Genomic DNA, 23,486 nt, shown 5'->3' on the forward strand with positions numbered 1-23,486 from the left:
AAAACCCACCCCTCCATCCTCCTGGAGGAGCTGGGAACAGCTCAGGGATCCCTGGAGCTGCTCCCCAGATGTTCCACAGCCCAGCTGTGCAAGGGCTGCTGTGCACTGGAACAGAACCTGGGGGAGCTCCTGGCAGCCCCTGGATCCCCTGAAATCAGGGTCAGAGTGGTCTGAACAGCAGAGTCACAGCTGCCCAAAGGCACAGGAGGAGCGCCAGGGTCCTGCAGTGGGGAATTCCATGGAATTCCATGCAGGAGCTGCTGAACCCCCCTGGGAGCTCAGCCCAGCTGCAGGAGCTACACATTTTCTTAAGCCCTGTGGAATCATGGAACCTCCAGAGTGGGAAGGAAGCCACAAGGACCATCCACGTTCAGCTCCTGGCCCTGCAGAGGACAGCCCCAAGACTGCCCCCATGACCACCTCCTGCTTTCCTTTCTCTCAGAGCTGCTCCTTACACCTGGCACAGGCAACTGAGCTGCTGGGATGTTCCATAGTCTGGAGGAATTTCCCCATGGAAAAGATGCTCAGGCCTTGGAAAAGGCTGCCCAGGGAGGTTGGGAGTGCCCATCCCTGGAGGTGTCCCAGGAACACCTGGAGGTGGCACTGAGTGCTCTTGGCTGGGGACAAGGTGGGCACAGGGCACAGCTGGGACTCCATGGCCTGGGAGGGCTTTTCCAAGCTCAGTGACACTGTGACTCTGATGCCACCAGGATTATTAATGCATTAAACCCCTCCAAAGCGGGTCCCACAGGAGCAGGAGGATCAGAAATGCCATGGCTCTCCTTGGGAAGGACAGAGAGCAGGTAAAATGGTTCCCTTTACAGTTTTAGCTTTTTGGGAAGACAAGCTTCCAGAAAAAATCAGGTCAAATCACACCAATGCAGGCAGCACGAGTGGTTGTTATTTTTAAGTCTCTGAAGGTCAGTGCCTTTGGAGCAAATCAATCCGAGTTTGGTTTGCTGAAGCCCCAGAGTGAAAGCACCCAGCGACCTGCCCAGGGCCAGGGCTCCTCCCCTCATATTCTAAATTGCATAAACCCAAAACCATGTCAAGATGTTGTAACTACCTAATCCTCATCAGAATCACAAGATAGTATTTGCATCTGGCCCGTGGATCAAAGGATTGTTTTTATATAAACAAATTTCAGGCAGCGCTGGCTAAACCGATAATCTGGAGCAAATGGGCAGTGCCAGCACCAGCCCCTAATCCCAGGGGGACCCCAGGGGACAGCACCACGGCCAGCACGTCCCCAGCAGCACCTGCAGCCTGCTCCAGGCACACCTGAGGGCACACAGGGCTCTGGGGGGCTCTGGGGGTCAGGAGTGCCCGGGCAGGTTTTATCACAGCTGGCAAACGCTGACAGGGAGAGGAAAAGGTGAGTGAAAACAGAGGGACACAGTGTGACAAGGAGTGTAATCTCCTTCCCTTCATTCCTTGAAATATTCTGCCTCAAAAGCACCTGCAGAGCTGCCACAGCCCTGATCAACAGCACAGGGACCTGGAGCTGCTGCAGGGCTGGAGCCAGGCTGGAGAGCTGGGAATGTTCCCCTGGAGAGGAGAAGCTCCAGGGAGAGCTCAGAGCCCCTGGCAGGGCCTGAAGGGGCTCCAGGAGAGCTGGAGAGGGACTGGGGACAAGGCCTGCAGGGACAGGACACAGGGAATGGCTCCCACTGCCAGAGGGCAGGCATGGATGGGAGATTGGGAATGAGGAATTGTTCCTGGGAGGGTGGGAAGGGGCTGGCACAGGGTGCCCAGATGTGGTGGGCATCACTTTTGTGATGCAAAACCAGCACACCAGAGCAGCTGTGGCTGCCCCTGCATCCCTGGCAGTACCCAAGGCCAGGTTGGACACTGGGGCTTGGAGCACCTGGGACAGTGGGAGGTGTCCCTGCCACGGCAGGGGTGGGTGGGATGAGATTTCAGGTCCCTTCCAACCCAAACCAATCTGGGATTCTGTGATGTAACAACTGTGGGGCAGCACTGGGGCTGGACAGACTCTGAGAGGGAAAAGGTTTAATGTCTCATCTGAGCCAAAAATGCAAATATCATCATCTGCTGATCCATCTTTGATCCCTCTGGAACTCTGGGCTGTGGGGAACATTCTCCATCTCCACTTTGATACATGACCAAGTGTCTGAGCTGCCTTTGGCTGAAGCAAATCCTGCTGCAAGAAAGGCACTTATTCCTCAGGTGGGGAGGGAAAAGCCAAAGGAGCCGAGCTCTGGCCTGGGGCTTCAGCTCTGCAGCTGCGGGACAGAGGGCAGCAGTGCCAGCAGAGCCACCTCGTGGTGACACCTCCGTCCCAGAGCCACGGCCGGGATGGATTCAGTCAAACCAAGCCCATCCCTCCTGGCAGGCAGGGCTTGAGTCCTGCAGGGCTCAATCCCATGGGAATGGGGCCCAGGGAGCCCCTGGGGAGGGGAGTGCAGGGCAATGACCCCGGGGCTCAAGGACAGCTTAATACATGAAATAAAATAACAGAATGATCACAGTGGAAAGAGAGAGGGGGATTGCTCAGCCTGGAGAAAAGGGGGATCAGGGGGACCTTGTGGCTCTGCACAGCTCCTGCCAGGAGGGGACAGCCGGGGAGATTTGGGATCCTATCCCAGGGAACAGGGACAGGAGGAGAGGGAATGGCCTCAGGCTGGGCCAGGGCAGGCTCAGGGTGGAAACTGGGAAAATTCCTTCCTGGAAAGGGCTGTCCAGATGTGGCACAGCTGCCCAAGGCATGGTGGAGTCCCCATCCCTGCGGGGATTTAAAATCCCTCTGGATGTGGCACTGGGGGCCATGGTCAGGGGTGGCCCTGGCAGTGCTGGGGATGGTGGGACTCCATGGTCTCTGAGGGCTCTTCCAGCCTCAGCAATTCCCTGATTCTGTGGATAAAAGCCAGGAGGAACCAGTGGTGCCCAGGGCCCTGGGTCACCAGGCCTTGACCGGTGCCCAGCCTGTCCCCAGCAGTGCCTGGCAGCTCCCTGCCAGCTCTCCCAGCTCACACGGGGCAGGATGCTGTGTACTGTGGGATGTCCCTCTGGCCAGGTGGGCTCAGCTCTCCTGGCCATGCCCCCCACCCTCCTGGCACCGGCTCCCTGGCTGAGCCTGGCAAATCAAAAACTCCTTGATCCAGAGCGGGCAGGGCTCAGGAACAACCAAACCACCCGGGGGTATCAACACCATCCTCACACCCAGCTCCAACACAGCACTGCCCCAGCCAGGGGACAAAATCAACTCCAGCCCAGCCCAGAGCAGGACAATCCCCTCCAAAAAACCCTGTGTTCAAGGTTAAAACTCTCCAAGGAGTTTGTGAGCAAGAATGCAGAACACAGGGACTGAGCACGAGGCCACGTCCCAGCACAGAGCTGCCCTTTGGTCCGTGCCCCACCAGTAACACAATTCCTCACCAGAGACACAGTTCCACACCAGAAACCATCGCTGCAGAGACAATCCTGCTCCTCACCCCAGCTGAAACACTCCCCAGGAGCTGCCAATCATTAAACCCCAGTGTTTTCCTTCCCCTTGGAACAGGCTCCCACCTGAACTCCCTTCCTTCACCCACCACAGGAGCACCCCAATGGAGCTGCTGCTGCAGCCTCCAGGGCTTTCCTGGAAGCTCCAGAGGATCCCGAGAGCCTTGGAACTGCTAAGGAAACCAGCTGCAAGCAGGCAGCACGCACCCCTTGCTCTTATGTAAGGCCCACAAGGTCATAAGGGGATTATCCCAGAATTTACCAAATTACCACGGCCAGCCAGGTGTGAGGAAGAGTGAACCCACTTCTCCCTGGTATTTCAGGAGTTAACATTATTAAAGCTGTGTTCTAGGACAGATTTGTAGGTGGGCAAATGAGTGCTCATCACAGGTCCCTGCTCTTCTCCATCCCTCTGTGCTCAGCCAGCCCAGGCTGGGGCCCAGCTCAACGTTCAACTCTCCTAATCTGGCTCCTGGGTTTAGGAAAAAAGTGAAAGAAAGCCCTGGAGCAGAGCTGGAGCAGCTAAAGCCTGACAGGATGCAGGATTAAACCTCTTCTGACTGGGGAAAGACAATCTCAGGAGCACAGACCCTGATGTCAGAACACATTTGTGCCTTTTAACATAAATAAATGAACAAGTGGAGGCTGGAGAGCCTGAGCTCTGCAGGCTGCTCCCCTCCCTCAGGAAAGCCAGGCTGCCTGGAGCCAGGGACATGGAACTCTCTCTGCTACTCCCCAAAAACTTGGTGTCACACTCAGACATGGAACTGCCACACCAAGACCCCCTCAGGACCCTGTAAATCTCCTCCAGAGCTCATTTATTCTGGAGCCTCAATACATGAAGCTCATTCAGCTTTACTATCTTTTTAAACAGTTACAAACCTCAAATAAATTTCAAGGAAGAAACAGGTATCTTTTCTTTTCCTGGATATTTCACACTTCTATTCAAACTCCACACCCACAATCCCAGTTCTGTAATTCAATTTTGGGAGCCTTCTCCACGGCCCAGGTCAATGCAGGGTTCTCCTGAGGGTTTGTGCCTTTCAACACAGAAAATCTCAAATTCTCAGCAGCCAGGGCTCCAACATCCTCAGCACTTCAGGGAATGAGGCCATTCCAGGACCAAATGGCTGGTCTGTGGAAAGTGACCCTGCTTTAGGCTTCAGTGCTTCCCTGCTGGTCCAGGGTGGGAAAGCTGACCAGCTCCACTCAGGGCAACTTCTCCATCTCCTCACCAGGGTCTCCTTTGCATCCTGCCAAAGACTGAGATCCTGCTCCTGACTGCTCTCCAGCTCTCCCAAAAAAGGGAAAAACCCATCTCCAAAGCAAGAGGAAGAAACTGCATCCCCTCCTTGCCATGGAGGAGGGAAATGAGTTCTGCTCAAGCAGCCCCATGATGGGCTGGGCAGAGAGGGGAGAGGAGGGGCTGGGAAAGCCAGGAGACCCCGAAATCCCTGAATCCCTGAGGCTGGAAAAGCCCTCCCAGCCCACTGAGTCCAAGCTGTGCCCTGTGCCCACCTTGTCCCCAGCCCAGAGCACTGAGTGCCACTTCCAGGTGTTCCTGGGACACCTCCAGGGATGGGCACTCCAAACCTCCCTGGGCAGCCCCTGCCAATATTTAACAACCTTTCCTTGAAGGAATTGCTCCTGAAATTCTGCTTCTTCCCAGCCCCTGCCAATATTTAACAACCTTTCCTTGAAGGAATTGCTCCTGAAATTCTGCTTCTTCCCCCCAGTATTTGTGCCTGAGCTCTGCCCACAGGACCCAGCTTTTCTCTCGCAGAGTTTTAATTACTGAGCAAAACCAAAAAGCCTCGTTACCCCCGGCCCAAGGTCCTGGAGTTAGCTGGAATAATGAGCTGGGATAGTGATGCCTTGAAAAACAGAAAGAAGCTAAAAGCCAAGGTATCAATAGCAATGTCCAGGGATACACAGCTGGCAGGACACACTTGAGGGACTTGTATTTTACACCTGTATTGTGTAATGATTTTAGCACTGAGAAATCCTGGTGCTGAGATGGTTTACGACCTGTAACTTCTACAACAAAGGTAAATCGTTGTAAAATAACATATAATTTATGCTAAAATACCCTCAAATCATATAAAAGGTGTTAACAAGTCCTCGTGTTTCTCTGCTGCTGCAATGCTACAACAGCAATGAAATAAATAATACACACATTCCAAGTTTTATAATAATCCCTTTGCCCATCCTTGCTGCTCCTTTGGTGCCATTTAATAACTGTGCCAGCATGGAAAATTCAAGGTTACATTTTCAGTATTACAAGGCACCCAATGCACTTCTAATGAAAGCAAATCAATGCCTTGAACAGAGCAGAATTCCCCATGCTGTGGTGCTGGAGGTTCTGTTTATTCTGAGGAATCACATCCCACCTTCCTCAACACTGATGAGCAGCAGCATTAAAGAAAAAAAAAAAAAAAAAGAAACCTTCTTCTGAAGGAAGTCATCAGGTTACCAAAGGTTTTCCTCTTCTTGAGCACAGATCAAGGCCACAAAACATAAAATCATCAAGGCACTGCTGGTCCCAGAGACAATTCCCACTTGGGCAGGCAGGGAACAGCACACAGCAAAGCAGCAATGATTTAAATTGTTCACTGGGAAAGAAACTCATTGCATGACCCCAAATCTCACTTTTTCCCCTTTCACACAGGAAAGCATCTGTTTAAAAATTTCCTTTTCCTACAGAATTCCTGATAAAGCTCTTAACACAAATGAATTGGTGATGTTCCACCTCAAGCTCCTGGGGCAGTTCTGGGGTCCCCAGGACCAGGACAGACCCTGAGGGGCTGGAGTGTGTCCAGAGAAGGGAACAGAGCTGGGAAGGGGATGGAGAACTCCTGAGGGAGCTGGGAAGGGGCTCAGCCTGGAGCAAAGGAGGCTCAGGGGCACCTTGTGGCTCTGCACAGCTCCTGCCAGGAGGGAACAGCCGGGGGGCTCAGGCTCTGCTCCCAGGGGACAGGGACAGGAGCAGAGGGAACGGCCTCAAGGGCAGGTTCAGGGGGGATATTGGGAATATTCCTTCCCCAGAAAGTCTGCCCAGCCCTGGCACAGATGCCCAGGGCAGCGCTGGAGTCCCCATTGCTGGAGGGATTGAAATCTGTGTGGATGTGGCACTTGGGAACATGAGTCAGGGGTAGCCTTGGCAGTGCTGGAGGAGCTGCTGGGTTTGATGATCTCAAGGATCTTTTCCAACCTCAATGATTCCATGATTCTAAATATCAGCTGGGCTGGAAAGTGCTCAGCAGCAGCAGCAGCAGAGGCAGCAGCATGTTCTGGTACCATGCACACAACCAGCACAGCCAAAAGAAATCCAAACAAATAAAGCCTTGGGTCAGAACCATGGGATTTAGCTGTTTTGGGAGATGATGAAGATTCCCATCTTCCAGTTCATCAGCCACCTTTCTTCCTTGGATCTGCCATCCCCCAGAGTGCTGGCACCTTGCACAGCTCTGCTATTTTGGGACACTGTTTGTGGAACCACAGCATTTGGTCAGGGCTTTCTCTGGGAGCCCCAAAAGCACCCAACCCCAAACACGGATGCAAAGCAGAGCCTCTCCCGTGGCCCAGCAGGGAGAGGCTGTGTCACAGGCTGAAGGGCAAAAAGCAACAAGCAGGGCCTAGCTTTTGAAATAAGCGTGTCAGACTGAGGCCAGCAGCAGAGGAGGTCCTGTCTCAGCAGCGTCACAGCCAGCACAGGCGTTCCAGACGTGCCAGTGGCACTTTTGGGGACACTTGGGACACTTACGTTCCACGGCAATTCCGTCCACGTGCCCTTTGCTTTTGGGCTCCTGGCTGCCAGGCCTGGCCTCGTCCTCATCGTCCAGCAGGGGCACGTAGTCTGTCTTGTCCACAGTCTCCCCCACCACGTCATCAAACTTCTCAGCCTCCAGCGTGGCAATGAAGTCCCTCTTCACCTCCTCCTCCACGTCAGGGGGCGGCTCCGTCAGAGCATCGGCCAGGCTCAGGGAGTGGTCCAGGTCAGCCATGCCTGAGCACCTGCAACCCAGCCAGGGAGACAGAGAGAGCTCCATCAGACACCTCTGGCCACTGCACGTCCCCTGTGCCTTCACACCAAACCTTTGTGCAGTGCTCAGAGACTCCCAGATGTTCCTAAACCCCCCATGTCCCCTGTGCCTTCACACCAAACCTTTGTGCAGTGCCCAGTGATTCCCAGATGTTCCTAAACCTCCCATGTCCCCTGTGCCTGTACACCAAACCCTTGTGCAGTGCTCAGTGATTCCCAGATGTTCCTAAATCTCCCCAATGGATCAGAAATAAACTGGGATCATCTAAAGTGGGTTTAACTCCTGGATGTGACATTTCACGGGGTCTTTTATCAGAACCTTGAATAAAAAAGATACAAAATAAGGCCCAGCACCTGGCCAGGGCAGCCATGGTGTGACATTGCCCTGGAACCCAGCCAGGGAGACAGAGAGAGCTCCCTCAGAGACCTCTGCCCACTGCATGTCCCCTGTGCCTTCACATCAAATGTCTGTGCAGTGCCCAGTGATTCCCAGATGTTCCTAAACCCCCCATGTCCCCTGTGCTGTCACACCAAACCTTTGTGCAGTGCTCAGAGATTCCCAGATGTTCCTAAACCCCCCCCAATGGATCAGAAATAAACTGGGATCATCTAAAGCGGGTTTAGCTCCTGGATGTGACATTTCACGGGGTCTTTCATCAGAACCTTGAATAAAGAAAGTAAAAATGACACCTAGGACCTGGGCAGGGCAGCCATGGTGTGACATGGGCCTAGAACCCAGCCAGGGAGACAGAGAGAGCTCCATCAGACACCACTGGTCCCCTGTGCCTGTACACCAAACCTTTGTGCAGTGCTCAGTGATTCCCAGATGCTCCTAAACCCCCCATGTCCCCTGTGCCCTCACACCAAACCTTTGTGCAGTGCCCAGTGATTCCCAGATGTTCCTAAACCCCCCCCAAAATGGATCAGAAATAAACTGGGATCATCTAAAGCGGGTTTAGCTCCTGGATGTGACATTTCACGGGGTCTTTCATCAGAACCTTGAATAAAGAAGGTTAAAATGACACCCAGCACCTGGGCAGGGTGGCCATGGTGTGACACTGGCCTGCCCCAGAGCTGCAGTTAATGACACCCCCAGCAGCACAAAGACAAATGACGCAAGGGAATTTACTGCTGGGCTTGACTCCACCCAGCCTCCCCTATGGAGATTAGGGTTTTACATAATCTCTGATGTATACTTCAGCGCTGCTCCTGATCCCTCCCAGAGGGTCCTGCAGCACATCCATGTCCTCAGCAAACCTTGCTAATCCCAGCAAACCCCCTCCAGCCCTGGGATTTGGGAGGGAAAGTGACGTTTTAATAATGTCCGCATGAAAAAACCACAGCAAAGTGCACACGTAGGCATTATACCCACAGCTATGAACTGCAAAGAGAGGAGAGGCAATCACCAGTTATCCCTCCCTGATTTGCATCTCTGTGTTCAATTTATTCCCAGCACTGAGCTGAAAAAATGCACCTGAACTGACTCATCTGCAGCCTTCAGGATGGCACAACACACACCCATCACCAATTCTTTATTTTTTCACTTTTCAGCCTCTTGAGGTCATCCTTGGGAACAAGAGCCAACAAAAGCTGCTGGAATGTGCAGAAAGGCTTTGTCCCCAGTGCCTCTGCAGCCCTCTGGAGATCCTGAAGGGGCTCTGAGCTCCCCCTGGATCTCCCCTTGCCCAGGTGAGCATTCCCAGCTCCAGCCTCCCCTTAGGAAGAGCAGGAGCTGCTGACACAGAGCTGCAGCCACAGGAACACAAGGGACACTTGTGCTGGCTCAGGAGGGGTGACCCGAGCAGCCCAGGCCTGCTGCCTTCCATGGGGTGCAGAACACAGATCCTCTTGTTCCCAAAAAACAAAGGCTCCTACTCCTTGAACTCCAGGAAATTCCGTGTCAGCACTGCAGGGCCACCACATACCTACAGGCTCCAGCCTCACATTCCTTGGGAACAATGGGGTCCCACTGACAGTGCTGCTGCTGTCCTTCCAGGCGAGTCTGTTATGGAAACGAATTCAGGGCCAGCTCTTCTTTCTCATTCTTTGAACAATGAAAGGTCAGGCTAGCAGGCAGACCACGCTTCAGGCAGCAACTGCAGCTCTTGGTGCTTTAGATAAAGGCCCTGAATCACAGCTTGGAAATCCAGAGGTGAAAAGTTTGGAGCTCTTCACCCCCCCGAGCAGGGTCACAACTGAATGAATTGTGGTCAGTTAAAAAAAAATTACTTAAATGAAAGAGGCTTATAAAAAAGGTTTCTTTCAGAGCTCCTGACTATTTCAAGACAAACCATCATCCAGATGTGCACACAACTGGCTGCATCACCCTGTAGGGTGCACCAGCCAGGGAAGGCACTGCCAGAAGTTTAATCCCTGCACTGGCCAGTGTCCTGCAAGGAACAAATGGGGCTCAGACAGAGCCAGTTTTTCAGGCACGTGCTCCTTTGTTTTCAACTCCAAGTGAACTGATGGCTTTAGGCCACTGAGCCTCGATGTGCAGCGATGAACTTTTAATCATCTTCTGAAAATGTCATTTAGCATCAGAAGGAAAAACAATATTTACATTTCCCAACAAGCTGCATCCTGAGCACAGAGTGACTGAGGAAAAGTCCCCCGAGTCCATCCAGCCCAGCCATTCCCCCAGCACTGCCAGGGCCACCACTGACCGCGTCCCCAAGTGCCACATCCATGGGGATTTTAAATCCCTCCAGCAATGGGGACTCCAGCACTGCCCTGGGCAGCTGTGGCAGGGCTGGGCAGACTTTCTGGGGAAGGAATATTCCCAAATCCAGCCTGAACCTCCCCTGGCCCAGCTGGAAGCTGTTTCCCCTTGTCCTGTGCCTGTTCCCTAGATGTGGAAGAGCTGCCATAAAATGGATGGCATTTGTGGGGCTTGTGGCACTGGCAGTGCTGCTGGCTCAGGCCTGCACAGGAACCAGGACACTGGAGTGATCTACTTTCTGGGGATAAACAATAACGAGGCTCTGCAGCCTTATCAGCAGGACATTTCCTTGTGCATGTTTAGCTAAACGGGGAGTGCAGAAACGATGTATAAAAATAAACCAGTGTACCCAAGAAAAGCCATTTTCAATACAGCACTGGTGTCCCAGACAGGCAGGAGCACCTGGCACAGACTGCAGGGATCCCTCCTCAGCCCAGGTGGGCTCCAAGGACAGCCACAACCCCAGGGAATTCCTCCTTTTTCCTCTCTGGTGTTACAGCAGCCAAATTCCCAGATTCCCAGGGCCTGTCTGCTAACTAAGGCAGGAGGAAAATGAGGAGATTGCAGGGATTGTGCCCAAGGGTAGAGAGCAAATCCTGGAGCATATTCATGTGTTGAGCTGCTTAGAGAGACAGATGCTTCCCACCCCATTTCCATCCATGTAGAACAGAGCTGGATGGGAAACATTAAATAACCCTCAGCAAGATGCACCTCACTCCCCTGCCTCCACAGCTCTGGAAACCAGACCTTCACAGAGCACAGGCAAGATGAATTCTGGCATTAACCCTGGGATGAAAGACAGCAACTGAGGAGTGACAGAGATTTCCGAAGGCAGAGGTTTAAGAATGCACTGAAATTCTTTCCTGGAAAGGGTGGTCAGGCTCTGAACTCACTGAACCTCAGGGAGGTTTGGAGTGCCCATCCCTGGAGGTGTCCCAGGAACACCTGGAGGTGGCACTCAGAGTTCTGGGCTGGGGACAAGGTGGGCACTGGGCACAGCTTGGACTGAGTGGGCTGGAGGGCTTTTCCAGCCTCAGGGGTTCAGGACTGTGAATAATTCTTCAGCTGCCCAGGCCCTCGTGGCTGTTAAATCAGCAGAGGGAGTGGAGCAGCCGTGGGTGACACCGACCTGACTCCAGGTTTGCACCCAGGACAGCCTCCAAGGACAGCCCAGCCCTCCCTGAGCACAGCAAAGGGAGGAGTTTGCTCCAAGGAAAGGTGTGGAGGGAGCAGGAACAGCCCTGCCACAGTGACAGCTGCAGCACGGGCAAGGAGAAGGGGTTTCCTGCAGCCACACATTCCAGGAAACCCTCAAATCACCCCAAAGCAAACCCATCCTGCTCCCTGAACTCACACATTCTTTTTACACAGGAGGGCTGTTTGGATCTCCTGTTCCAGGCACAGCTGATCTGTTACACTCAGGGTTTGCTCCATCTGCTCTTCTCCAGCTCAGGATCTCTGTGTACTTACTCACTGAGTAACCTGTTTGTTGGGATAAATAAAATCCATCTCTCCCCAGCTAATCTGAACGATTCAGCAGGGTTATTTTAACCCCTTACCCTCCATCCTGGTGTCCTGTTCCAAAGAGTTCCAACTCTTCACTGGATTTTAGTCCCAGCTGCCCCATCCCTGGAAGTGTCCCAGACTGGTTTGGGTTGGAAGGACCTCAAATCCCATCCAGTGCCACCCCTGCCATGGGCAGGGACACCTGCCACTGTCCCAGGGTGCTGCCAGCCCTGTCCAGCCTGGCCTGGGACACTGCCAGGGATGCTGGAGCATCAACACCTTCTCAGGGTGTTGAGAACTTCTCTTCAGCAACTCCCTCAGCCAGGTTTTATTTCAAGTGGCCACCTGGAACACCTTCCCAGAGCCACCACCCCACTCACCACCCTCAAAGCCTGCACGAGCCACAGTCTCCAGGTCCCATCCAGGGAAGGGCAGAATTCATTTCCTCAACTTTGTGCTTCCATTTTGCAGCTGCCCTGCCTGCTCTGTTGTGTTCCTGCCTCCAGGCACGCACAGGCTTGGAATTTCAAGTTATGATCAGTCTGACCCAGATTCTGTGTTCTTGACTGAAGACAGAGAAAGAGGAGAGCTGGCACGGGGATGCTGCCCAAAAACCCAAACCTGAAAGCCTGTAAAGTGTCCCAACACAATGACACTCAGTGTGGGACACTGCCTCACCTCCCTGGCATTCCTGGCACAGGGAATTCTGGTTTTGGTTTTCCCACAGGAGCACACCCAGGGACCTGATGATGCCTTGGGAAGGCTGCCCTAGAACAGAGGCTGGACAGAGCTAGAGAATAAAGCAGGGATTTATTAAACCCCTCCATGGGTGCACCTTGGGCAGCACAAGAGCCCAGCCAGGGCTGCACCCAAGAGGAACCCAAATGGTCCCAAAATGCACGAGCGCTCCCGGGGTCTCTCCCTTGGCTCAGCTCTGCTCCATTTGCACCTTGCAGTTCATTGTCCCGTTCCAGCTTTAGCCCAGGCACTCCCACCCTGCTTGTTTTTCTCTCTGCAGCCCACGCTGTTTGTGCTCCTGGGCTGAGCTTTGGATCATTTGTCCTTGGTGCCCAGCTGGAGCAGGAATTGTTTTGTCTCCCTGCTCTGTGCAGAGAGCTCAGCATCCCCTGATGTGAGCCCAGCCCCACACACTAAAGCAGCACAGAACCTGAAAATAGAAAAGCTGAAACCTGAGGCATCACTGACAGCCCGACAGTGACAGTGACACAGCATTCCAGCCCCAGAGCCCTGCCAGGCTCCATCCATGGCTCCATCCATGGCTCCATCCTGCTCCAAACAGGCTGGACCCAGCCCCTGGCCCAGCACCTTCCTGCCAGAGAGGGAAGAGAAACCTGCTCCCATCCAGGAGGAACAGGAGAGGAACACTTCCTCACTTTTGCTGGTTTAAAGGAGCCTCTGGTGTCCACACATCCATCATTCCATCAGATCCACTTGCTCCTTTAAAATTAGCTCCTAACTCCATCCCAAACTAAATGCCTGGCTGGGAGGAACAGGGACAGCTCGGTCATAATTCCCATTTCTCCCGGGTAAGTCAGGTTGCTTTTCTTAGCTGGAGCTGTTGGGAGCACTCAGCCGCGGCCGCTGAGGAAACAGGAGAGCAGAGATCTGCAGAGTCATCCTCCTTGCAGGGCCCTGGAATCCATGGAAAGATTTCTGCATCCATCCTCCCAGAGGAGAGGACACGGCGACCGCCGGAGCCGCCGACGTTCCTCACATTCCCTGGCTGGGCACAAAAATCCGTGACCCAATCTGTGCATTTTTTCTATTTTGGCACGGTCCAAACCAACGGGATTCACTTATTTGTTGTTTTAAAGTCAAACACAGCAAGAGCTCTGCTTTATGGCTGTTTCTGGAGTCACGGGAAATCCCACAGATCATCAGAAGCTTCTCAGAGGCAGAGAGATGGAGGCTGAAAGATCTTTAATAAAATCCTCCTCCCAACACTTAAAATCACACTCAGCTGCTGGGAAAACCAGCCTGAGAAAGGGTGACCTGGATCCCAGAATTCTATTCAGGAATCAGCTCCCCAAGGAGTCCCTGATGAGCAGGTACCACCCCTGGCAGAGGGAAGATCTCCCATTTTTGGGATCTCCAGACCTGCTGGACCAGCCCGAGCACCCAATGGCATCATCAAGCCAGGATTAATTAGGAGATTCCAGATATTTCCACAGCAAAATCAAACCAAACTTCAGCTTGGAGGTGTTGCTGAGACCAGAGTGAGCTGCCAGCTTCCTCAGAGCTCCTGGGAGTGCAGACAGGGAGGCAGCACATCAAATATTCCTGGTTTCTAGTGCCAGCAAACGAGGATTTCAGGGAGAGTCACAGAGCCACCTTCTCCCTCAGACTATCCAGAAATACAACAAGAGATTTTCCAGCTATTATTTATAGGGCTTAAATGACTGCTGCCCTCCTGTGTGAGGGACAAGAGATGGGGCAGGACCAGAGGAGGCAGATATGGGGACAAAGAGAGCAGATTTGGGGACAAAGAGAGCAGATTTGGGGCATTGATGATTTTAAGCTTGGACTCCTAAAACAAACAAAGCACTTGTAGAGTTGTCTCCCTTCTCAGCACAAACTCCCTGAGCCCTCTGGCTCACTTTAATTTCTCAGAATGAATTCAGTCAGCCCCAGAGCCTCCAGGCTGCTACAGAAAAGCCAGAAATGTACAAGTAAAGGGAAAACAGTTCCTACTATTGCCTCCACAAGGACAACACAAGTATTTCCACTCAGGAATCCCAGATTTTCCCTTGCAGGGCCTGAAGGGGCTCCAGGAGAGCTGGAGAGGGACTGGGGACAGGGGATGGAGGAACAGGACACAGGGAATGGCTCCCACTGCCAGAGGGCAGGGATGGATGGGAGATTGGGAACTGGGAATTCCTGTCTAGGATGGAATTCCCAGAGCAGCTGGGGCTGCCCCTGGATCCCTGGCAGTGCCCAAGGCCAGGCTGGATAGGGCTTGGAGCAGACTGGGACAGTGGGAGGTGTCCCTGCCATGGCAGGGGTGGCACTGGATGATCCTTGAGGTTCTTTCCAGCCCAAACCAGTCTGGGATTGCAGGACTGTAACCATGAAATAGCTCTGAAGGCTTCACACAGATCTCAGGCACTTCCACAATCCCTTTATGGCCCCACAGCAGACAATAAACAGGAAGTTTTAAGTTCTCACTTCAGATGGGTTTAATGAAGTCTCCATGTGACCCCAAAGCTGAGGCAGAACTTCAGCCCTGATTGCTTCCCCCTCCGTGCTGGCATCTCCCTCCTTCCTCTTCTCAGGTCAGGAACAACCTCTCCCTCAGCCTCTGACTGCTGCTCCCACCTGGGCCTTCCACCACGGGCAAACCTGGGGCTCCTCAAGGGTGTCCATCAGCTGTAGGGTTTCATTCCTTAGGGATTTTGAGCCATTTCTCTGTTTCAAGCATTGTTTTTGCTGTTATTGGTACTGTAAATAAGCTCAATTTGCTGCACCCCAGTCCTTAATGAAGATTTCTGCTCCACGATCAGAAACATTCCCATCAGCTGCATTTCCCTGAGGAGAGCACTGGTAAAGCCACTGAGCTGTGCTTCCCCACCATCAATTATTCAGATGCCACATGAATTAGCAGAGCCTGGCAGCAGACAACTCCAGCATTCCTGCCTCGCTGGGAATGTTAGAAAGATTCTCTCCGTTTCTGGAGATTTGAGGAAACTTCTATTTTCTCCCTGCCTCGCAGCCACTCGTGGCTTGGAGAGCTTCAATTTCATGGAATGATGAAGCCTCCAAGGATGAGCAGGCAGAAATCCCACTCCAGCCAGAGGCAAGTTGTAAAACAAGCTCCTCTCTCTGAACGTGGAGCTCCTACTCCCTGTCAACTCAAAAGCCATTTCTGAAGGTGGCCTGAAGGCTGCCAGAGCAGCAGGTCCCAGATTTACTACAGCAGCTCCCACCTGCTCCTTTTGAATGTGGATATTCATTCACGCTGAAATTATCTGTATTTGATGCAATAAAAAAGGAACATTTTATCTTTAATGTAAAAGGACCTTAAGGAAAGTGCAGGACCAGAAAGGCACCCAGGGGAGGCAACAGCAACCAGGATGACTCAAGGCTACTTGAGCTCAACTGTGGTTTGGCTGATGTGGGGGTGTCAGTCAGAGGTTGGGAGGCTGTGACTCCGGGAAAGATTCTGTGGAACTGCAGAGTGCATCCCAGGAATGCCACACAATCCACGCACTGCAGGAAGGAAAAGCTGCCAGCACCCACAGAAACTGCACTGGAGCTGCAAGACTGCTGCAGGAAGCATGGCAACACCAAACCCCCACAGGACAATGCACATTTAGAGCTGGAACAAGCCCAGCGTGACAGGGCTGCTGCAGGAGGGTGCTTCCAAGGAATCCAGCCTTATCCACGGATCAGAGGATGCTCCACGAGCCCCTCAGCTCTGCAGTGAGCTCTTCCAGAGGAGCTCCAGGCTCTGCACTGCTCAAACACAACCTGTGCCCCAGGCAGAACACAATTCCCAGACCCCTGGGGCACTCCAGCCTTTACCCTGGCTGTGATTCCACACAGGAATGGATCCTCACATCTCCCTGGGGATCCTGGCACAGGCCAGAACCTGCCAGCAGCCCAAGCCTCTGCCACTGCCTCTGCCCAGCTTGCTGCCAGTGCATCCCACAAAGCATTCCCCCCAAAGAGCTGCAGCACAGCCCCACAGAGCCAGGATTCCAGGGAGGAATCCCTGCACACCCCATCCCAGTTCCTCTGGAAGAGGTTTCACAGTGACTGCTGTGAGCCAGACAGGGTCCATGTTTACCCCTGGAAGAATTCCCTACCAAGGTGGTTGACATAGAAACCAAGATGGAAAGAAGGATAAATAAGAGAAACCTGCAACTGCCTGCTCCAATGAGCACTTGGTTTGTCTCCCGTGACCAATGAGGAAAGCGTAAACTCACTTTTGTGAGTTTGATAAGGATGTATAAAAAGCATGCATGCTGTAATAAAAAGGGTTCAAAGCCTTCTGGAAATGGAGCGTGGTGCTTTGTACTGTCTCCATCCCAACTGCAAGAGCTTCCCTCTCACAGCACAGCTGCCTGCAGAGGACTGATGCCACCACTGCCAGGAGTGATGGAAGGTTCCAGGTCTGCACACAAAGGGATCACTGTGGCCAGGGCTGGTGTTAGCAGAGGAAAGGGAACAGAGACATAAATACCAGTACCTCAGGACTTCGAGGAATTCCAGTGGTGGGTAACATGAATATTACATGTCCCTGATTAACATTATTTTCAACTCAGTAAAAGCAGTTTAAAAATAAAGTCCACATTCTGCACTTATGCAAAATCAAAGTAATTAGCTGGAGCCAGATCTCTGTCAAAGATCAAGGCAGAAGGAATATCCAAATGCAAGAGAACTGGGGAGAATTCCTGTTTGAGCTGTCTGCACACAAACACACGTGTGTGTGCAGCTACCTGGTGTCATGGAATGCTGTCAGAGGATGGTCTGGCTTGGAGGGACGTTAAGGATCATCCAGTGCCACCCCTGCCATGGCAGGGACACCTTCTACTGTCCCAGACTGTTCCAGCCCCATCCAGCCTGGCCTGGGACATTTCCATGGATCCAGGGGCAGCCCCAGCTGCTCTGGAGAGCTGTGCCAGGGGCTCCCACCCTCCCAGCAGCTCTCAGCCAGGCCTCTGGAACTCAGCACTTCCACGGCACAGATGCCCTGTTTGATCTCAGCTCAGCTGTGCTGAGAGCTCTGCAAACTCTCCTTTCAGACTCTCACCTGCAGGATTTCCACCAGTTCCCTCCTGGCCGTGTTTCAGCTCCCCCTCTGCTCGGGTGAGGAGGCTGAAGCACGAGTCCGTGTTATCAGGGCACTCCACAGCAAGTCCTGCTGCTCTCAGGCTTTGGGGAGCCACACTCTGCCCAAGAACTCAGACAGAAAACTCCAGACACCCCGGAGAGCAGCCCTGCCACATTCCTGGGAATCACACTGCAATTGCTCTGCACTTTCCAAAAGCCTGAGGGGGGTTTTGCAACTTCCCCGTGGAAGGCAGCACTGGAGAGGCAGCACCAGAGAGGCAGCTCAGCTGCTCAGCCCCACACAGGGCCCTGAGCCACCTCCCAAACCTCCAGTGACACCACAGTGACCATCAGAGCTGCCCAAAGCCACCACAGTGACCATCAGAGAAGGCAAAATTGCTCCAGCTGCCCTCCTGTCTGAATCCCTGGAAGGAGAACCTGAAGGAAGCCCTCCTGGAGAGCTCCTGGAGCCAGAGCAGCCTTTGAGGAGGGATGGTGGGAAGGGGGAGGCTCACAGGGAGAGGGCTGGAGGCCAGCACAGCCACAGCTGGATGAAAACCAGAGCTGGGAGGCTTTAGGAATGTCAGGCTGAGCAGAGAAGAGTGATACAAGTGCAAAGAATCACCCCAGCACCCACTTGCAGCCCCGAGTCCCCTTCAGCTGCACCCATTCCCAAAAAAGATCAGTGGCACGTACTGGTGCCTGCAAAGAGCCTTTTCCTCTGGGTAACTGTGGCCGAGATAAGAGCACAGCACCCTCCTGCAGATTCCCTCCCTTGGGGCAACCCCAGTGCCCAAAGCCCTCAGCAGGACGGGGTAAGGCTGTCCAAGCTGCATTGCTCCATCCTGAGCTGCACCCTTTCCAAGCTTGATAAAAAGTCACATTAATAAACTTGCCTTAAGTTACACAGAGAGATGCTCTGCCAGAGCAGCTTCACTGGGAGGACAAGAATAACTTTCCTCTAAACCCCAGCAGGGATTAGGGACTCTAGAAGGTGGGGATTAATGCTCTTGGCTGGCCTTCAAAAAAGCCACATGGAAGATGAGTTCATAGATAATAACTGTGAGGGACTTTCAAGAGTCGAGCTCTGCACAGGCCTACCAGCACTGAAGCAAGAGCCCTAAAAAGGACTCCAAAAATCAAATATTTATCTAAGGAAAAAAAAGAGAGTCTGCCCACCTTCTGCCCAGACCTGGAAGTGTGAGCTCCCAAGCGAGCAGCTGTAAAAAGGCAGCCCCCAGAGCCCTGCAGAGGGGATTTCGTGCGCTGCTTCCTGGGACAGGCAGCACCAAAAAAGGAGAGTTTCATCCATCACGGGGCTCCTGGCTTCTCCTGGCACAGGGAAGGAGAAGTGGGGGCAGGGGAGGAAAGGGCTGTTTGCAAAGCACTTTCTCTGGAGGATGCTGGGCTGAGCCCCAGCCCCAGCAGCTGCTCCCGTCAGCTGCTGTCCTTTAATAGCAGGGCCAGGAGGAGCTGGAGCCCACCTCCCCCCAGGGCAAACCCAGCACCAGGGCAGCCTGGCTGTGCCCAGGGATCCTGCCCCTGGCAGAGGGCATCACCCAACAGCTCTCATCTTCACCTTCTCACTGCCTCAGCCTGGGCACCACAAAAAGGAGAAGTTCCACCACAAAATTCACCTCAGCTCCTCTGAATTCATCCTATTCCACATTTGTCTCACATGCATGTCTCCCAGAGTAAAGGCTTTTGTTCTCACGTGAGACTTTGGGTGTTCATTTCTATGATGGGATGAAATCTGTACAGCATCAACACTGGAAGGACAAACCCAGAGATGAGAACGAGTTCAAGTCATGCTGTGAGAAAAACATGTAGAGGTTTAGACTGACCTAATTACAGTGTGAGTGCCACTGTGCAGCCCCCAGTGCCTTCATCAACTCCCAGTTTTGCCTTCTGTATATATAATCATATATAAATATGTGTATATACACATCTGAGAGTGCAGGAGGGACAGCAAGGTCAGGGAAGATGAATTCTGAATTAAGCTGGGGCTCAGGCACAGGCTGGACACCATCTCTGCTTCCAGCCACCCCACTCCACACAGGCTCCACTCCCTTCCCTGCACAGAACAATTCCAGTTGTGTCACTGACTGTACCAGAGCAGCTGCTTCACTTTAATTAAAATAAACCCTTCTCCTGACAGCTTAATTACAGAGCACCAGAACCTGCCCATCAGGACACAGGGCTGGAAGCTTCCACATGAGAAAGTTGAGTGCAGAATTATTTTCATTCATGGCAGCTCAGCACCAGCTGGGTGTTCCAGAGGAGTGGAACAGCAAACCTGGCAATGCTTTTTCAAGGGGATTTCTCAGGAAAAAAACAGTCTTTTAAAGCTTTCAAACACTACTGGAAGGTTAAAAAGCTTTGGAAGAATGAACCAAAGCATTTCTATACCAGGGAATGAGTCTATTTGCAAATTCTGCAAGACCTTGGCTACAGCAGGTGAGGAGGGACTGCGTGGGCTCGTCAGCTGCCTCTGAGGAGCGTGGCTTTGCAAACTCCCAGAAATGCCCCAGAGGACCTGGAAATGGAACAGACACACCAGGCTGCTGCACAGGGCAGGGGCTGCCCTCTGGAAACCACAACAAAGCTGGCTGGAGGCTCTGACAGGGCACAGCAAATGCTCTGGGAGTGCCTGGCTCTGGGAGCACGCTGCAGACCTGCTCCTGCTCCATGGGGACGTGCCCGGGGACCACACACATGCACCTCCCCACTCCATCCAGGGGGATTTTCAGGCCAGGAACCAAATTCCCTCCTTTTCTGTGGAGAACACTCTGGTGCTCAGAAATTCATGGGGAATTAAAGTCCCTAAGCACATTTAGGGTGGGAGCAGAATACAGCAGGAAGGCTCCAAGCTGTGCAGCCTGCTCCTGACTCTGTTAAGCCCAGCTCTGGGATAGCCCTGCTCCTGACTCTGTTAAGCCCAGCTCTGGGATAGCCCTGCTCCTGACTCTGTTAAGCCCAGCTCTGGGATAGCCCTGCTCCTGACTCTGTTAAGCCCAGCTCTGGGATAGCCCTGCTCCTGGACTCTGTTAAGCCCAGCTCTGGGATAGCCCTGCTCCTGACTCTGTTAAGCCCAGCTCTGGGATATCCCTGCTCCTGACTCTGTTAAGCCCAGCTCTGGGATATCCCTGCTCCTGGACTCTGTTAAGCCCAGCTCTGGGATAGCCCTGCTCCTGACTCTGTTCCTGACTCTGTCAAGCCCAGCTCTGGGATAGCCCTGCTCCTACCCTGCTGAGGACAGGGTATCCTGTTTGGGATATCCCAGCCAGCCTTCACACACTGGTGTGCCCCTGGAACATACTCAAAAAAGGAGTTTTTGCACCACCTTTGGCAATTCCATGTTTGAATCTTGTTCATCTTGGGGCAGCTCCACGGCTGACGTAACGGAGGTTACCCACATTCCACATTAACAGGAATTACTTCTAAGTAGGGATATTTGTGCCTACACACAGGTGAGAAAGGCAAAACTCTGAAATCCTTTTAAACCAAGGTAGGAGCCTGTGGGAACTGAAGGTAAAGGGGATTTTCCTCTGATTGCTCTGGGGAACCCTGACCCCCAGAAAAACACTGACTGGGACTCTCACTGATGGAGAAGGCTTCCAGGATTTCTGGATAAACTAGAAATTACAAAAGTGTAAGATAGGTAATAGAGATTAGTGTAGTGTATCACTGAGGTGAGAAATTTAGGTTTTAGGGTGTTTTAGCATATTTCAGTATGGAGTTAAGATGGAGGAAAAGGTGGTAGCTTGAGGTGCTTCTCCCTCTTCTTCACCTACTCTATTTTCTGTGGTGTTGGTAGTACAAAGTGATTAAAAGAGATTTACCACAATTTTTAGTTACACAGATGAACAGAGGATGAGTATTGGTAGAAAAATGAAAATAAAATACATTTCTAAAGTTAATTGAACAAAGTGCTTATGAAGAACCTCAAGACTGTTCATTCTTCAACCATTCTAGAGGTAGTTTCCCTAAGCACTACATCCAGTACAGAGGATACCAAGGTTTTAATAAGAAAATACTAAACTAAGAGACCAAAACCAGAAAAATGTCCTACATGTCTTCTTTCCTAACACAAAACTAAGACTGGAAAGTCTCCCCCAGCTGGGGAGCCTCCCAGGGGGCCCAAAGCCTTTATCTCTAAAAGCCCTGATCACACCTGGGCCCCTCTGCAGGCAGAGCTGAACCTTTGGCTACAACAGCTCAGGGAAGGATTTGTTGGAAGCCTGGGAAGCAAAACCTGTGATCCAAGGGAGAGGGGCACTCCTGCTGGTGGTGGTGCAGCTCCCAAGGACAGGCAGAAGGATAACTGAGCGTCAGAACGGGGTGTGAGGCAGGGAAAGCTGCACTGGGTCACCCCAAAGCTCCCCAGGGGAGAACTCGGGTGCTCTGAGGGACAATTCACAGCTCCAGCACCGGTGCAGAGAGAGGGACCTTCTCCCCCAGCCAGGGAACTCCTGGGAACACGGATCAGCTCAGCTCCCCAGCCCAGAGCCCCGAGGCAGCAGCAGCAGCAGCACACTCCCCTGTGCAGCAGCCCTGCAGCTCCTGTGCTGCCCAGGGCAGGGACAAAGCCCCAGCCCCAGGGAAGTGCCCGAACACGAGTTCAGTGCCACATCCAGCAGCATTTCATCCACAGGCAGCTCTGCCACACCGCAGCTAACAGCTCCATCCCCGCCTCCCTCCCAAGGGACTCGGAGGCTGCTGATGGATAAACCCAGCAGCAAGGAGAGCTGCAGGTGCAGCAGCCCCTCCTGGGGCCTGCAGCTCATCCCCGAGCCAGGGGGATGCCAGCCCAGCCCTTAAGCTGCTCTGGTATTGCCTCCCAGCAGGACACTTAATTCTCCCCAGGCAGGGGGACACTCCTGCTCTCACATGATGTTTATTCTTAGAGAGGATCCCAGGGATTTTTCTTGAGCTGCTTCAGCCCCACAGCTGGCCCAGGGCCAGAGGAGCGGCACTGAGCTCCTGGGCGGTGACAGGGACGGCCCCAGGGTGGCACAGACACATCACACACTTGCTGTGGCACATGAGGCAAGAAAGGCCTGGAAACTGAGGAGAAATAAGCGCCCACAAAGTTGTTCCTGCCACACAAAGTTCATGACAGAGTCAGTAAAAAAAGCAGATGACAGGCACAGAGCGAGGCCAAGCGACTGCTCACATCCAACAGCTGAGCCCAATTCCTCCCGGGTGAGGCCAAAGAACAAATCCTACATTGGAGCCTCTCTGCTGTCCTGACCTGCTTTCAATGACAGAATTCCTGCTGACTGAGAGATCAACCAACATTAGCTCCCAGTGGCCAAGCACACCCAGCACAACCCCACTCGGGCAAAGCTCTCAAAAGCAGCTGCAAACTTGAGGCTCTGAGAATCAGGTTGGTGAAGGCTCCAGTTTTTTTAGTTTTTCTTCTAGGAAATGAGCTCAAATGTTGCAAGGGGAAGAATGCAGCCTTAGTTCAAGCAGAACAGTGTCCGTGTGGCTTATCTAGTTCAAAAATGGGATGTGCTGGTAGGCAGGAGCTTGGGGAAATGCCAAGAGGAGCCACAGCACGAGGCCTTGTGTGAGTTCTTGGTCTCAAGGAGAGAATTGTCTCTCCCTGAAATCTGATGAGGTGGCAGCAGGGGCAAGAACAGTCCTTTCTGAATGAATTAATGCAGAAGAACAGCTCCCCCCTTCCCAAGGGCCTGCAGGAAGGCAGGGGGAGGAAGGGAGGAGCTGCTGCAGCCCAACCACCATTGTATTTACATTTCCGTGCTCCTGATAACAAACACATTCAAGGGTGCCTGGAAAACAAGGCTTGGGTTAGAAAACAAAAGCTGAGATTTCATGAAAGAAAGAGCAATAAAGACATTCCAGGTGTCCCTGCAGCTTATCAGGCACGGTGTGGTGGTTTCCTCAGAGAATGATTCACTTGCTTATCCCAGGTGTGGCTGCAGTGTCCAG

The 23,486-nt window shown here is 52.8% G+C and overlaps 1 protein-coding gene across 1 annotated transcript in view; it reads right to left on the bottom strand.

Annotated features, from left to right (window-relative positions):
* MAP4 (microtubule associated protein 4) overlaps positions 1 to 23,486 on the bottom strand; it is a 122,701-nt gene that overhangs the window by 94,693 nt on the left and 4,522 nt on the right. The window contains 1 exon segment of the mRNA XM_038130015.1: positions 7,229 to 7,479. Coding sequence (XP_037985943.1) covers positions 7,229 to 7,479 — 251 coding nt within the window.

Source organism: Motacilla alba, chromosome 2 (genome assembly GCF_015832195.1).
Source record: "Motacilla alba alba isolate MOTALB_02 chromosome 2, Motacilla_alba_V1.0_pri, whole genome shotgun sequence".
Lineage (NCBI taxonomy): Eukaryota > Metazoa > Chordata > Aves > Passeriformes > Motacillidae > Motacilla > Motacilla alba.